At 35.8% G+C, this 17027-nt stretch overlaps 1 protein-coding gene across 3 annotated transcripts in view; it reads right to left on the bottom strand.

Moving 5' to 3' along the window:
• LOC102230189 (transmembrane protein 198-B-like) overlaps positions 1 to 17027 on the bottom strand; it is a 35001-nt gene that overhangs the window by 3364 nt on the left and 14610 nt on the right. The window contains exons 2-8 of one of the 3 annotated variants that reach the window (XM_023336874.1): positions 13728 to 13769; positions 13211 to 13288; positions 11704 to 11997; positions 6419 to 6657; positions 5822 to 6034; positions 5064 to 5187; positions 459 to 766 (exon numbers count right to left, since the gene is read on the bottom strand). In XM_023336874.1, coding sequence (XP_023192642.1) covers positions 459 to 766; positions 5064 to 5187; positions 5822 to 6034; positions 6419 to 6657; positions 11704 to 11842 — 1023 coding nt within the window. In that variant the 5' untranslated portion in view covers positions 11843 to 11997; positions 13211 to 13288; positions 13728 to 13769. The remainder of the gene's footprint in view (positions 1 to 458; positions 767 to 5063; positions 5188 to 5821; positions 6035 to 6418; positions 6658 to 11703; positions 11998 to 13210; positions 13289 to 13727; positions 13770 to 17027) is intronic. The other 2 variants (XM_023336873.1, XM_014469407.2) reach the window with 2 other exon arrangements.

Here is a 17027-nt window from a genome sequence, read left to right as displayed (position 1 = left end):
TTACTGAGCCATATTTTACTCATTAAATTACACTAAGTGTACTAATCTGTTGACTTCAAATTGTTTGGACTGGATATCCGGTTTGGACTGATATCAGATTATAGGGGTCATAACACAAACATGTGCCATACTTTGCAGGTTGTATTTGTAAATGTTTAAAACTATGAATCATCTACATTACAATTATATTAAACTTTTATGCTAGATTGTAACATGAAAGCCCAATAAAATACAGTTAACTGTGATTTTAACATAGCAAAAAAGTGGAAGAGTTGAAATGGTATGAATAATTTTTCAAGACACAGTAAATCTACTTATGTTAAAGCAGGACTGTAATGTAGGATCTCAATAAAATCTCAACTTTTGTGGGATCATTAATTCCAAAGAACAAAAAGACAAATATCAATAAAACTATTTTTTTTTTTCTTTCAGTTTAAGAATGAGAATAAGAATATTACCGGAGACAGCACATCTCCATCAAAGCGTCTTTTGGGGTTGGGTTTGCGGTGGTAGCCGGGTTCTGTCTGGGAAGGAGGAGGAGGGACCTTAGGTTGCTGAGAGCTCTGGGTTTGGTGATGAGAGTGGGAGACCACTGGGTGGTGGTACTGCTGGTGATGGTGGCTGTGATGGGTATGAGCCTTCTGCTTGAGGGTGGTCTTCTGGTTTTGACGTTTTTTCTTCTTCTTCTCCTTCTCTTTTTTCAGCTTTTCCTCTCTTTGTCGGATTCGCATGAGCTGAACCCGCCGCTGCTGTCGACTCAGTACCACTGGAGGTCAAAAAGAACAACCTTACTTTAATTATGTGGGGAAGGAAAGGAGAAAGAGAACAATAGGTAATCAAGAGAGAGGGCCTGTATTGTATTAGGGAAAACCAGTGAGGAACAATGCACTTGATAAGAGAGGGCAGATTAAGATATAAGTTTGCCTGTGTCACTTTGTGGTCCTATGTGTGTTTTTTGCATAATGCAGAGCAACTTGAAAAAAATTTAAATGTAAGAAAAATGCAGACAACTTTTGCTATTTTTTTTTTGACATTTCTAATTTGTGAGGCGACTAATTTGCCATGCTGAGTCTACTTGCACCAAGCTGCTCAGTTTCCTGACATATTGTGAGTGGGTGAGTGTGAGCTTGCTATTTTAACACGCTTTTTAGCAGAAGATGTCCAAAATCCATGCCGTCTTATGGTCCATTATTTAAACTAATGGATATACTTAGCTTTGATTCATTCATTTTATATCAACATAAATGATGCTTCAGTTGAAGATATTTGTCCATTTATATTGTGTCTTTTATGAGCGTCCTCACATTGCACACAGACAAAGACGGCGTGTGTTCATGTGTGTGGAAATGTTTGTGTGTGGCTGTTATGTGGTCTATTATTGTTCCTTTGTGCGTGTGAACATGAGGCACCATCTGCCAGGGAAACTGAGTAATGATACCCCCTCCTTTTCTATTTCTAAGTTCACTCTATGCCACCCCTCTCTGAGCACATGTTTCTGTGTGTCATAGGGCCAGCAGACTAGTAAAGCTATCTTGCAAGGTTCAACATAAGTTGTTTTTTTTATTGTAACAGACAAATGAAAATGAGATACAAATATAAATTTGACCTAATTCATTCATTCATGTTGTGTTGCAGTCGCTGTTCTGACAGAAAACATGATTTCCTTCACGGTTTCACTTGGGTGCTCCTGCTTACCCATTGTGCCCCGTGTTGCAACCCTCACCCATGCCCTTCCCCCCATACACCTGCTCCCTCATTACGCTGTCCCTTTTCAGTCATTCCATTTCTCTTTTGCACTATAGTTCTTGTCACCATTAAATGGCACCTTTAGCAGCCTAATGCATTCTTATAGCTATTTATATTTTGGAAAACACAAGCATGGATACTTTTACTTTGAAGCTGACAGTTATAAAGTAGAATATTTTTTAATCACCATTAAGCTTTTTATCTATGATTGATTAGTTTAAAATATTTGACTTAAATGGATACACACCTATGAATTTACCTTTAGAGTAATGCTCACACAAACTTCTTCCTCTTGCTACATTGAGGGAAAATCAAAATATATCAACAGTGATATGAAGAACAATTAATAAAGACTTAAGCATAAGTCTGGTTAATCATTGGGTACAATTTCCAGTTGCCAGAAGATACCACAAGCATTGTATTTTAGCATAAGCAGAAGAGTAATGTTTAGTCATAATATTAAATTATAAAGAGGATGTGATCATTTTCTCACAGCTTTTCAGTGCAAAATGTGCATGGATACTGGTTGAAGCTAATTGTCATTATTCAGAGAGAAATTAGTCATGCACAGAGATGCTTTGGCAGGCTACTACGAGAGGAGGAAGTTCATAAAAGCATCATAAAGTGCCAAATTACATTCACCAAATGCACACAAGAATAAAGAATCTAATTTCCGGAAACATGTTCTCTGCTCTGATGAAACAAAAACTAAAATGTTTGGCCACAACGACTATGACGACATTTGAAGAAAAAGCAGGAAACTTGCAAGTCTGGGGACCCTAATCCAAGAATTCAGCAAAAATGAAGTACTTTTTGAAATATTAAATAGCCTAAAAGAGTAAATGTTTAGTCTGATTTAATATAAGACAGGGAAAGAAAAGAAAACTTATGTGTCTTTCTATAGAGTGTATGAAAATAGCAAATAAAACAACAAATACACAATGCCACCTTTGTGTTTAAGGCTGTTTTGAATTTAAAAGAAACCATTGCTGTTTTTTTCTCGGCTTCTATCCACTGTATAGAATTGGATTTTTTTCTTTTTCAAAATAACACTAAGAGCTTCCTCCAACTCTTTGCCCACGTCCTCTGTGTGGTATCCATGGCAGCCTGCAGTTTAATTCTATTATTTGAGCCAATGTGTAACTTATTCTATGAAACTTTGCAGCTGTGAATGCCAGCAGAGATCAAATGAAGTGTGTGTTTCCATCATAGACATGTGTGAACAAAATACTTTGCACCAATGCATTTGTGTGTCCCTCCAGCCCCTGCATTTGATTTTATACAGGAGTTATAAAGCATTTGTAAGCTGCATCTAGAGATTCGCTTTGTGTGTGAGTTGACCATCTGTGTTGTGGTTGCTTTCAGAATAGATTAAGGCTGTTTTTGTCAATAACAGATTCTGGTGAAAACATTGTTGCTGGTATATTCAGACACTCCATTGCAAGACAACAAACACACACCTACACACAGAACCTCAGTCTCTAACTCCTGAAGCAATGACAATACTTCTTTAAAGTTAAAATTTATCATAGAAGCTTGTAGTGGCCGTGGTCGGATCAATGCTGAATCAGGTTTAGAAAATCAGCATCTGTCAAACGCATCCATCCCCACAACTCACATTAGTACAGAAGCTATATCTAACTTTTGGTTTATTTCTGAAGCTAATTCATGTTCGTCAGCATATTTACCAGAACATATGACCATTTATGTTACATATCATAAAAATATTCCCATGGGACAAACATCAAAGATGATGTTTTCTGGGACATGTTTCGCTACACTTTTCGAATGACAAAATCTTGAATTTCGCACATGGTATCCTAAAAATAAGGCCTTATGCACGCTTGGAAAATATTCTCCAAATTTCTTACCAATTTCTCATAATCATCAAGCTATAATTCTTTACCCAAACATAAGTGCAGGGAAAAATGAATGCAGCAGAAAAAAATACAAAAGCTTCACATTTGACATAAACAATAGTTTGTTTGTGCCTGGCAAGGATTTATGGCGCTTCATTCTCTTCATATGTTTTCATGTTACTACCACAAACTACAGTGTACATTATTTTAAAATTTTTGTGATCGACGTTTGTATGTATATTTTTGTGGTTACAACCTTGCAGAAGGTAAAAAAATAAATAAAAATATCCAGTTTTGGCTATGAAGCTTCTTCGTTTGTTTTCTACAATTTGACTTGAGCGTTTCAAATGTATGTCTTTTACTGTTTTCCTGTTACTGGTAATTATTTTTATTCTCCAGCCACTGTGAGAACTATTTTTTAAATTTCAGTTTTCATTTTCATCTGTCAAATGTTATGAAAAGAAATTCAATTACTTTCAAATCCATGCTGAGCTTAAATAACCTGTCTCCTGTCATTGCTTTGAAGTCAATTCTGCATATAACCGGATGAAAAGATGCATTTATATGTCTCTGTCCTCTCTCTGTCCCTGAAACTGTGAATCAGCTTATGATCTGCTGCTACCTGTGGCGAGGTGACACTGTTTAAATGACACCCATGTTTTTTCCTTAAAGAATTTTGCAGTTATAGTTGACTTCACTGAGTTAATCTTTTTTAATTTTAAGAAAACCATTCTGTTTTTTTTGTTTGACTTCTGTTGCAGTGTACTATGTAACATCAATGTCATGAGCTTCAAAGAGTCTATCACATGAAGAGAAACTGAGGCACAAAAGGTTGAATGCTTTATTTTGAATGTTTTCCTCTGGAGAAGGTTAAACAGAGTCTGACAATTTTCAGAGGGGGCTGAAAGCTTTTCTAAAAGTGTTCATGTGCACTTCGATTGATTTAGAAAAGAAAATTGATTAAATGAACACATTTTTTTATTCATTTATCTTTGTTCTGCTCCCATCTCATAGCAAGACCAAGAATTTTCCTCATAAGATGGAGGAGGATTCAAATAAAAATATTCTGTGTGGTAATTCAGGAGGAAGTGGTTACATATGTAAAACTGATTGCTATTTCTCTGCTTCATGGAGATTTGATTAAGAAGGCAATGAAGCATGATTTGATTTTGTGCAACACACTGATTGGTATGTTAATACTAAAATAATTGAGTCTATCTCAGAGTGCATCAATTATTGTGGGTTACAAAAGAAACAATGATGAAATAAAAATAGTGAAATATTGCTTTGATTCTTTAAGAGAACAAAAGCTTTCCAAGTCGGGTCAACAGAATTGTTCTCTGAAGCAAACCTCTTGTGGTTTACAATGGGAAATTTCTTCTAAAACAATTTTGGTGTGCATTCCTATTTAAGGCAGTGCCAAATTAATTCTTAGCTCATTCAGGTTTAGATGCTTACCCTCCGTGTGAGAAAATCCCTCTGCAGTAACTTTCCATTGGATCAGAACTCCAAGGAGGGTCAGGACAGGCCACACCCCTAAGATGACCCAGGTGAACCAGCAGACAGGCTTCTTTGGTGCCACCTGTAATTAACATCAGTACAGTTTTATAAAAACCTTTTGCTTTATTAGATATAGTGAATTTCCAGAGTTTAACTTTCTATGATATTAGCAGCATTCTGTTGGGAACCACTGTTTTATTTCTAAGCATATAAAGCACAAGCATGTAGTAAAGCACAAGTTGCTGGTCCACTGCTGTAGACACCTTCATTTCAGTGCATTCATAACCAATTGAACTCAGTTAATTTATATAGTCCCTTTTCATAAGTAAGGTAATCTCAAGGCACTTAACAAATTACTTTGGCAGATTGAGAGGTCTATAAATCCAAATCTCTGTTTTGAATTATGTAGAAACAAATCTCAGACCTAACTTGACACCCTTAACTGTTATATAATGAAGACCATAGAAGGCCATAAAAGGCCACATTGATCAAAAGTTATTTTTGAGCGAAAATAACTTTTGACTGATTCACAAAAGTTTGACTTAGGAATCAAATGGTATTGGCAAAGATGTAAATATGGCCCATTTTATCTGTAAATTTGCAAACCTGTCAATCTGACTTTCACTCAAACATTAACATGTCATGAATTTTCATCAGAAACTGCCTCAAGGTGAATTCAACGCTCACACTCACGAACACACAGGAGCTGTCCTAACCTTGAGTCTCTCATAGATGTAGTGCACCAAGGCAAACAGCTCTATAAAGTAATCCACTGTGACAGTGATGATGGCAGAGCCAAATGTTGCCGTAGAGAAGGTGACGAAGCACCGTTGCCACTGAAGAGTGAGGACGGCAAACAATGTCCCAGAGCCCAGAAGGATTCCCAGAGGAACCCATACTGTTTTAGGGTGATAGAATTCCTCCATAACCTGGAAAAGGAAATGTTGTTTAGTAGTTGCTCTTTTCTACGTTAGCTTGTAGAAGCATGTTAAACCGTCTCCATTACAAAAGAAAATCAACACTAATAAAACATAAAAAGTTTAAGCTGGGATGAACAGCTTAAACAGTTGCTAATATAGACAATTATCATAAACGATAAAGAAATATAAAGAAACATTTTCAGATCTGTTCCCTATAGTTTTTTTTATGGTTAAAGTTTATACTTCCTGGAAGCTTTACAAATGCTACTTGGGATTATAAATCTGATTGTAAATGTCTATTTGGTGCATCTCTAATAATAACTATGAAATATTTTCATTGTATTTTATATATCCACAAAAAATAAAAACAACGAACAAAAGGAAGGGATTTACCACAAGTGATGCAACTCCAACCAGCAGGCCCAGCAGCAGGCCTACCATAAAAAGGCCCACGCTGCGGACCAACATGGTCACCAGGCCACACAGTGTCCCAATGCCCAGGCCAATACCGACAGATGCCTCTACGCTCAGCTGAGTGTCCATCACCCTCTCCTTGTAGCACAGCATGAAGATGACCACAGAGCCAAACATCAGGCCTGTTAGAAACAACACTGCCTTGAAGCATCGATAGCCTGAAGGGGGAAAACAGAGCACTGTAAGGCAGACACATGCATTAGACATTTGGCAGCTGGATGGGTGTAAACACTAATTAATATTGTTTGATAGTGGTCAGTGATTTATTGTTTAAAATAAGCAATGCTTAATTCATCAAAACCATTATGTCTGATCATACTCTCACAGCGTTAAGACTAATACACAATAAGAAAAGTAATGGTCTCACTATTAATATCTTCAAAGCAGTGCATCTTACTTCAAAAACATGTAGGTGAGAAACTGTGCTTTTTGCTTTCTTTTTCTTTGAGATATATATATTTTTTGAAGGTCACAGCATTTATCATCAGAACATCTGGAAAAAGTGCATTTACTCATAAAAACCTGATGACGATAACAACCACTACAAAGGAAAGCAAGACGAAGGATGCATGACTGTATCCACCCAGAAAGACAAGGACTATTTATTTAAAAGAGCTCTTCATATAAGAACCTCATTAATAAGACACACATGTAGGGTTTCTCTGATTTACCAATTTATTCTCATTATCTGACTGCACGCTTTCCTCCATTTGGTATGTTGATTGACTCCATAAAACTGCATAGATGCAAGCATTTCTGAAAATAAAGAGCAAGTTATGAGATTTTACCACAAAAGATCAAATATAATGTGGAGGCTGCACAATGAGCAGCAGCAAAAAAAGGATTCAAAAATGCTTTTTTCCCTTAAAGACAAGTGTGCTATCCTTACTGGAGTACTGAAGCAAAAAAAAAAAGTTTAACTCTTATAAAGTAAATAAAATATGATAATCTTTGTATTTTGAAAGGCCATCTACATTCATCCGTTAAAACATTTGCTGAAAACAACAGCTGCTATCCTAATTTTCTGTTTACCATCATTTGCTCATGCCTTTTCTATCTGTTTTTTATGTATTTTATTCAAATGAAAGCTTACAAAATTCTGCAAAGCATTAAAAGCTGAGCTTATCGACCATTCAAATCTCCTTTGCCTTTGCTTTTGTGTTTATTAATGTTTGCCTTTTCGTTATTTTTTTTCTGAATCTATTTCTTTCTCTGACCGGCCTTGGTCTCGAGGGTACCCAACCTCAGATTATTATCTTTGTTTAATCAGGCATTGCACTGCTGAGCAGCACAATACTCTTTCTTATCTAAGCCAATGTCCAAGCTTCTCCCCTGTGACCATAGCTCATTTAATTGACATGCTTCTTGTAGCTTTTTTTCTCCCTTGTATACAGTTCTCTGAGGGATTTTAGATATCTTTTATCTGGGATGTTTGTTGAAGCCACTGCAGCTTTTTACAGCTGTTTGCACTTGCGCTACATTACGCCTGAAGATATACAAATCATAACTGAAACATCTACTGCCATTTTAAGCATTTGTTTGATCGCTAGCCGCTAACTAATTCCCAACATGCCATGATTTCTATTAATCAACAAATGAATTTTAATGTCACTTCCTATTTCCTGCTAATGATTTCAGTGACTCATCCTTTCCTCTCCCTTTCTCAGTCGTTTATCCCTCCAACTGTTCCACTGCTCATCCATCCCTCCCTCTCTATCTTTGTTCCTTGTTTCTTTCCTTTCTCTTCCTCCAGCCATCAGCCAATCCCATCTGTTCATCCCAGCTTAATCAGCTCATGTCCTTCCTCACATTATCTCCCGTTGGCTTTGCTTTATCAGTCCTGTTTCAGCAAAACCACTCCTGATTTATACTACAACTGTGTCTGGATGAACTAAATAAATGCAAACATTTTTGTCTTACCCTCCAGTCTAAGATCAGCACCTACTTCGTCAGAGACACAAGCAATCTGAAATAATCCTTCCTCTGACTGATCACCCTTACTAATGTGCCGTTGTTCAACCCTAACTGAGGAACTTCTGAGGCATAAACAATTTGATGTCTTCTAAATCTAAACTGCAGCTTCTTTTTTATATAATATTGTGTACAGCTAAGGCATAGAGAAACTTGAAAACAGGTTATTGAAGTTGAATGTGTAAAATATCTTTTCATTTTATCCTGCTATTATTTTTAATACCATACTTTGCCCAGTTAAAGTGCTGTTTTTTTTTATAAAGACACTCTTTCAGCTAATATAAAATACTTTATTTAAAGTTATTTTTTGTATAGATACAGTCCATTTCAACAATAAAGGATCTAAAATTTCTGCCTTGATAAAACTGGATCGTAGCGCTGAGTTTGGCACATTGTCACGGTATGTCATGCACCCTCAAGGCTCCATTCTCAGGTTGCCATACTTATTACATTTATCTGTATCCCAGAAAATTACATGTGTGCTTCAGTGACATTTGTCGGTCAGATTAAATATAATTTTTGAAAATAATCATCTTTAAGCAAGTATTTAACATGCTTTTGAGACCACATTTCTGTACTAATTGGTTTATTAATCTGGTTTGGTATAATATTGTAAGAAATGAAAAGTCATGTTTTCATTAAAATTATCAGACAATGAGGTGTGAAAAAGTAAGTCTATGTGTAATGAATCTACCGTCTATAATGTGTTTCGCTCAAGGGAATAAGTTACTGAAATAAATAAACTTTTAAATAATATTCTAATTTATTCGGATGTAACTGTATGCTCTGCCTCAGATTATAAAGTACTTCAACATCTCGTATTTTATCCTTATGATACAGTTTTATACGCTAATATTTCTGTTTCATCACTTAATCAAATTCAATAGCTGTCACTGAGTCAGTGTGCTTTTTCAATCAATGTGTAGATTGGTTATAAGTTCTTTTCTAATTTAATCCTAAAAAAACGAGTGTTTGGTCTTGGTCCCAAAAACTAAAGACAGAGCTGCACTCACCCTTACCCTATCCCTAAAAGAGGCTAAAACCATAGACCGTGGAAAAATCCCACATGTTACCACTCAGACAATAATTCCAACATTGAGTTTATTACTATTTTTGAAATCATTCCCTAGAATAAAGAGTTTCTTGTTGTTGTTGTTCTGTGAGGCACCAAATGGCGTTGGGACCTAATATATTTCAGAGGTGCTTGTCATGCATGAGCTTAAGAACCTTGTTGTCATCAGAGACTTTTACTCTGTTATCCTAGGACCAAAACAAATCAAGGAAGGGTGATATGAAGTTTATATAATCTTCTGTTCTGGAACCAACTCATCTTCCTTTTTGTTTCTCATGCATTTTTCTTTACCTTTGCTCCTTTATTTTCCTCTCAAGCGCTTTGAATTAACTTGTATAGATTGTGCTAGATGAATACAATTCCCTTGCTTTTTATGATAGACCTGAGGTCTATCATCTTCTCCTCTAATGCTAAAACTCCATAAAACATTTCTGTTTCATTGTTTCTAGAAATGTATATCTATGCAGTGCTGCTTACTGTTTGCTAAGTTTTTGAGCAGCCTACCTATAATGTAACATCTGACAATAGGTTTCACCTGGGTTTTATTGAATCTTCATGCTGTCTACATGCTTCAGTGCATCTCTATTTGAATGCAACAACCTGCTGAAAAGCCCTATTAGCTCTAAACCTAAAGCTATGTTTTGAGATGCTTTATATGCTTTTAGAGAAAGACTTATTAGCACCAACTAGATGTATTGCCAAAAAAATGATCAGGACGATTGTAAGCTCAAACCTAATTAACTGACTCTAGCTATGATAAGATTAATTACCAGTCTGATGAACTCAGGGGTTGGGATAGCAGTGGTTTATGGTGCTAGAACTAAGTTTTTCTCCTGGTGGAAGCACAAAGAGCTGGTACTTATACAACCACTTTAAAACTGGAACTGATTTTTTGGACAAGATGCCAAAAGGGATGTTTTCTAACCAGCCATTAAGGCCTTCAAAAAACAGTTGTATTTATATAGTCAATACATTTCTGACAGGTGCTCTCTGTTTACATTAGATATCCAAGTGATGCAACACTTTTCAGATAATTTGTAAAAAAAAAACAAACAAAAAAAAAACATAAAGACCATACACTTTCCCTTCAAATTTACAGCTATTCACTACTTTGAGTTGATTCATCACATGGGGTATGAATGATTCCCACTCTATTTTCTTGACCTGTGGTTATTTTGACACCTCTCACAATTTCTAATTTATCAGTTGACCAATCACAGCAGACTCTGTCTCACATGAGTGAAGCTATTTCAAACAAAATATAGGAGCTGATGGATTGGGAGACAAAAAGAAGCAGCACATCTGCTCTTGTGTATTATAACTGGGAATATTATGGGTTGTTCATGAACTGCTCTTGCTTGACAATGGAAACTGCTGGGTGGTGGCTCAGGTCAAGCATATTAAATGTGTGGTTCAGATGGTGTGGTGTCACACTTTGTGTCTAACTATAACCACTGATAAAGAAGCATCAATCCCTTCAAAGGCAGAAAGCAAAGATGAACAGTGACTTATAAAAGTATTCACACCTTCTGAACTTTTACACATTTGTAAAGTCAGAACCACAAATTTGAAAGCATAAATCATTTTCAAATTTCTTAAACATAAAATATATTTTCAAGGGTAGTTGAGTAAATGGGAAAGAGAAAATAAATCAATACTTCACTTGTTAGATTATGATGAATAATCATAAAAGACACATTTTGAAAAATGTGTCTTTTCCCACCTCTTTAAAATAATGTTGTCTTTGTCTACCACATACATACTTTCACACTGGTGGGTGTAACTTGACACAAATTGAAAAGTTCAGAGTTATGCAGTGCATTTGTAAGGCACTGTATGATATTATTGTTCCTTTGGAAATATTTTCTGTAATTGTTTATTCATTACTCCATTGTGTGTTGACCCCAAAATTTCCTACTGATGATCTAATACATTCTATTTTCAGCCTGATCACAAACTAACCCTCAAAACAAAGCTTTGTGTCTTAGTGCCTGAATTAAACCCATTTTCTATGACAAATGTATCTACATTTATAGCATTTTTTTTATACAAACTAACTGGTTTCAGGTTATTGATAACTGTTTAACACAGTAGTGCTAAATTTCATTTTGAATTTCACATTAAGTTAATGCTGGCATTCTGTTTCCACGGCTTCACTTACCAAAGAAGCAGTAGATGATTCCAAAGAGGCAGCACATGGAGCAGACCACCGAGGGCACAATCTCATACCTCCTCTCGATCTCCTGGTCACACTTTAGGCCCATCTCGGCTAAACCCAGAAGCTGGCTGGTGGAAGTCATTGTGGCTCCTCTTGAGGGGGGGAAGGGTTTAAGGGTAGCAAGGAAGGCAGGGAGGGGTGAGAGACACAGGGATTCCTGGCTCAGTGGACCTCACCCATGGAGACGTGTTTGCCTACAAACAGGAGGCGTGTAGAAAGGGGTGATGGAGAGGGGCACTGGAAATGAATGAGGGCATGAAAGAAAGAGAGGAGGAGCATTATTGATTGCTCTTCTAAGCACTCAGCTGTGAGTGCTGACATTGCAGTAATGATGTGCCATAATTTTGAAAAACGAAACATCTGAGTAGAGAAGCTTGCATAAGTACTACTTAAGATGAAATGCAACGCAGCCACCATTGCTCACCAATATGTACATAAACATTCTGTTACAAATAGTCACGGAGGATGGTGCAGCACAAATAATAGTTGCTATAGAAAGCTCAACCGAATGCATTTGCATAAATTAGCATTTCGTTGGAAATTGTGGCACAAGTACAAAATACCTCGTGGGTTTTACATATGTCTTATAAAGCAATTGTTCTCAAAGAGTTAAAAGTCGTCATATACTCTGACAACTCACTTGAAACAACTCAGTAGAAAACAAATAAGAGGCATTTATAGGAGCTAATCAGAGCTGCTTTGTTTAAATGTTCAAGGCGTTGTTGACTGTGTGAGGCTTTTACTGTTTTGTGGTTCAGCAAAATTATGTTGGAAAATTTATTTTCCTCCATGACAGCAATACACTTCCATAACAATACGCGTCCCTACACTAACATTAATATTAATTCTTTAAAAGGTATTTTTTAAATACTTTTACTTCCTAGCTTACTGACAGTAGTTATGCATATACAAGCACTTTGATGTAATTGCAATTTTATTCAGATCAACAATCTTAGATGGGAATCCCTGTTCTGTCTTGTTATGTCTTTCAGACAAATATTTGCTCATTGCTGACTTCCTGAGATCAAGAAACACGTGTTGTCTTGTTCAATACATCCAGAATCCTTCTTTCTCTTATCTGGGTATCTACAATAAAAAGTCTAATTGTCTAAGTCTAATAAAAAGTCTCTGCTCTGATTGTGGTCGTTAAAAATACACAAGAGCTAATCATCAGCATTAAGAACCCCATAAATTCTGCACAAACAGAATAAATGCATTTCAGTCGTTCACGTAGAATAAAAATGTAAAAAAAAAAAAAAATGTTTAAAACATTCTTCTTTTGTAATTGTACATTGATAAATGTGTTGGACTCTGAATAGACTTTAAAAATATGTTTGCTAGATGTTTTAAAGATTTAGAAATGTCCCACATGCTCAGCAGGAAAATGCTTTAAAAAACATCTTAAAACACATTTTTAATGTAGATGCAGTGCAGTGTGTGATTCATGTACCACAGACTGTTGCTGCCAGCCAAACGCCCACACACAGCTCCGCATTCATTCACGTACCAAATCCCAGTGGTTAAATTTCTAGTTGAGACACAAATTAAGACCTTCTTAATCAATACGCTCACTCAGCTGTGGATACATGTGAATAAAAGCATCAGTGTTTTATTATATGCACCAACTCATTTAGGAGATAATATCACCCGCCATATTTTACCTGTGGCCTACCTGGTTTAAAGATGTACTTTCATTGACAGAAAGGTTTGTCAGGCTTTATCAACCCTTTCCTGAGCTTATCAAAACATATCCTTCCACTGCTCTTTGTAGTTATGTTCATTCTATGTCTGCTTTAAAACTGCATATTGAATGACAATAATCTGGTTTGTTTAGATGTACAATTACAAAACAATTAGATCTTGGTAGAGGTTAAGATGTTCAGACAGAAAACACTGGTATTCTGAAGAACGTTGGGTTTAGAGGCTTGTGTGTTAAATGTCAAGAGTTGTTTCTCTGTATCCATTACCTTCAAAAGGTTGTCTTCTTCAGGTCAGTGAACTCTTCATGTCTGACAACAGAGAACAGACCCACATTTTTTATTCCTCCTATTTCACACCTGTCTGGATCATTCAAAAATAGAAAATGCACATGGTGAACACACACTTTGACTGTGCTTTCAAAAAAATTTGTACACCTAGAACTCTTTCACGTTTTTGTCATATCCGAAGGACATTTTAAAATGTGGCATGCATGTATATTTACAAAACCTTTAACAGTTTTTGCTCCATTTAGAGCAAGTTTTTTAAGGTATGTCTTTGCATAACTTTTTGTAATGACGAAATTAAACATTTGCCCATCCTTCTACACAAAACAGTTCAAGCTTATTCAGATTGGATGAAGATCGACTGTGAACTGCAGTGTTTACATTTTAGCAGCAGTTATTATTTTTGGTCTGTACTCCAACAGGGCCATTTTAACGTGAATACTTTCCAAGAGCTACCAGCCTGAAACCTTTGGGTGCGGTACTCTGCTACCACACCTGGATCCAATGAATGGCTAATTACCAGGCCTCTACAGAGCTGAATGACATGCTAAAGGAATTTGGCCATTTTATTCAAGTCTATTGGGCCAGGGATTCATCTAAAAGTTGCAGGATAGTAGCTCTTGAGAACCAGAGGTGGAGACCCATTTTATTGTCACTCAGGTTTGAATGTTTAGAAATGTTGAAAGGTGAATCTTTGCTCTGGTACAAAATCTTTGTTCAGCCAGATGATAAAATGAGCAATTCTCTGTGAAATGTTCAATGGTTGGGATATTGGTTTCAAACCTAACACTGCTTAGTCACCAGTCTACAGTGTCCCCTGGTGTTCATGAACCTTTTGATTTCCAATGCTCTCTAACAGCGAGGCCATCACAGAGCAACTGTGTTTATACCGGAGGTGAAATAACACAGATAAACTCTATTCATTAGTTAGGTGACTTCTGTTAGAAGTTGGTTGAACTTAATTTTACTTCAAGGTGTCAAAGGAAATGATTAATGATTATATACAAATCACACTTTTCATAACTTTATTTATAATATGTTCATTTTGAAAATCACAAAACCACAATTTGTCAAGTTCCATTTAAACATGACAAAGTATATAATAACTGAAGGGGTGTAAATACTTTAGTAAATTGCTATATGTGATTAGACAGGAAAAATAAACTCCTGTTATTCAGCATTGACGAAGCAAAAGATGAAAGGCACGTACACATACTGTCAATATTCTCTGTTTTAAAGAAAAATATATCATGAAGTGGTTTTTAAATAAGTACAGGATGTTAAGAAGAAAGAAAAAAATCTAATAATCATATTAATTATTTCATGAGCACTGGAAAAGAGCAAAAACCATTTGCAATTAATGATTGTAAAACGGATGTGTGCAAAGTGAAAGATGTATTGTTCCACCTACTTTACAAAATGGGTTTCAATGTACCCTGGATTTAGGACAAAGGAAAATAGCAAAAACCTCAAAAAATAAACTATAGTAAGAATATACTTAAAAAAAGGGTCAGCTTATGAAGCCAAAACATTTTTTATAGCAAAAAATAGAAAGTTTTTAACTAAAATAGTTTTTAACACATTAAAAACAAACAGAGCTTCTGGTGAGGCTGCAAAACTAAACAGCTAAAAATTTAAAATCTCTACCAAAGCTTTAATTCAGCTGCTTGTTAACACAAGTCACACCAGGGAAAACTTGGATGTTTTTCAGAACTGAGATTTACAGTTCATAATTGAAAGAAAATCTGTTTAGTTTGAATTTTAAACAGGTTATATGCAAAGAAAAATATGCACCACAAGGATGGGGATGGGGTATGCTTATTACCTCCACGCCAGTGGTAGATGAATGATGAATAAACTTAATTTTTCTTTCATCAGTTCATTTTGCTGTCTTTTTTAATAATAAACAAATCTACACCTACATCAAGAGGTTTCCTGCAATTACAAACACAATATCCATGTATATATATATATATTTGTAGTAACTTTTAGCTAGTGGGGTATTGTGTTTTAAATGTAATCAAAACATTTGTTTTTGTTGATCAAAAGGCACAATCTAAGATGAAACTGTGTCCAAGATCTCTGGCATTTCTTTTGCAGAACAGGTTTAATTTCATCAGCATGGCAGATTAAAGACTCCCTATTGCAAACTATGAGCGAAACAATTTATATACATAAAAACTGTTAAGCACCTGAGATTGTTATTTTACAAACTAGAAGATGAAAAGGGATATTTGTCTTAGATGCTTGTAGATCGGAGTACAGCTGCCAAAATAGCAGAATATTTGTACCAGTTCTAGGTCAGTTCTTGTATTGACTTCTTAAAATCTGCAGTATTGAACCAGAGTTTACATTATGCCAGACTTGCACATTTCTTTCTTTATGTTGTTTCTTGATGTACGTTTGCTGCATTCAAATTTGGTAGCAGACCTAAAGTTCTTCCCAGCGTAAAGTGATAAATTCTTGGAAAATGTATGCTGTTGCTTGGATACCATGCCGTTGCTAACGAGCTTGTTAACATTAGAACTGTTCACACTCTCAAAGATAAATGTAGAGAGTCATCATCTTATAAACATACTTGTAACTTTAATCACTGGAAGTTAAAATTTAACTAAATCTTCAATTTAAAAAATACAAGACATGTTTAATGAGACAGATGAATACTGTGTTTGTCACTTCATTTAAACTAATACATTTTGTTAATGTTAATTTCCTCAAAATCCTTTGCCCATATGGAAAACTGTCATAAATTCAAGAGTAAACTTCTAGAGTCTACATTTGACCTTTCAAGCTGAATGTTGTGTCACATTTTGCAGTGGCCCCAGCAGCACCCCAAGCTACAGCCACATAGTTGTGGTACAGTTAGATAAAAGCCAACCAGTCAGGTTAGAAGGACAAGGAATAGCATATTATGCAACAACGTCACATAGTGACTGTTGCTATAACAACTAGCAGAAAGAGTAAGACCTTGCAAATGGGTCATAGGACTTGTCTCCATGGGAATGTACAGAGCCAATTCATGATGGCCTCCTTTGAGACTCCTAGCTGTAGATAGGCCTGACCTTTGACCCTTTTCAGCTACTGCCTTTTTAGAATTCACTCAAATGTTAGGATTTCTCCACTGAAAGCACTTGATTTACTACTCATGAGTAGTATAGCCTAAGACTATTCTTTCTTGCTGTAGTAACCAACCACAAAATATATGCTCAGCTCACATAGATTAAAACAAATACATTTATTTTAATAATTCACCATTTACAGATTCTAAGCTAAGTTCACTGT

This window comes from Xiphophorus maculatus, chromosome 7 (genome assembly GCF_002775205.1).
Source record: "Xiphophorus maculatus strain JP 163 A chromosome 7, X_maculatus-5.0-male, whole genome shotgun sequence".
NCBI lineage: Eukaryota > Metazoa > Chordata > Actinopteri > Cyprinodontiformes > Poeciliidae > Xiphophorus > Xiphophorus maculatus.
This window is presented reverse-complemented; position numbering and strand designations above follow the sequence as displayed.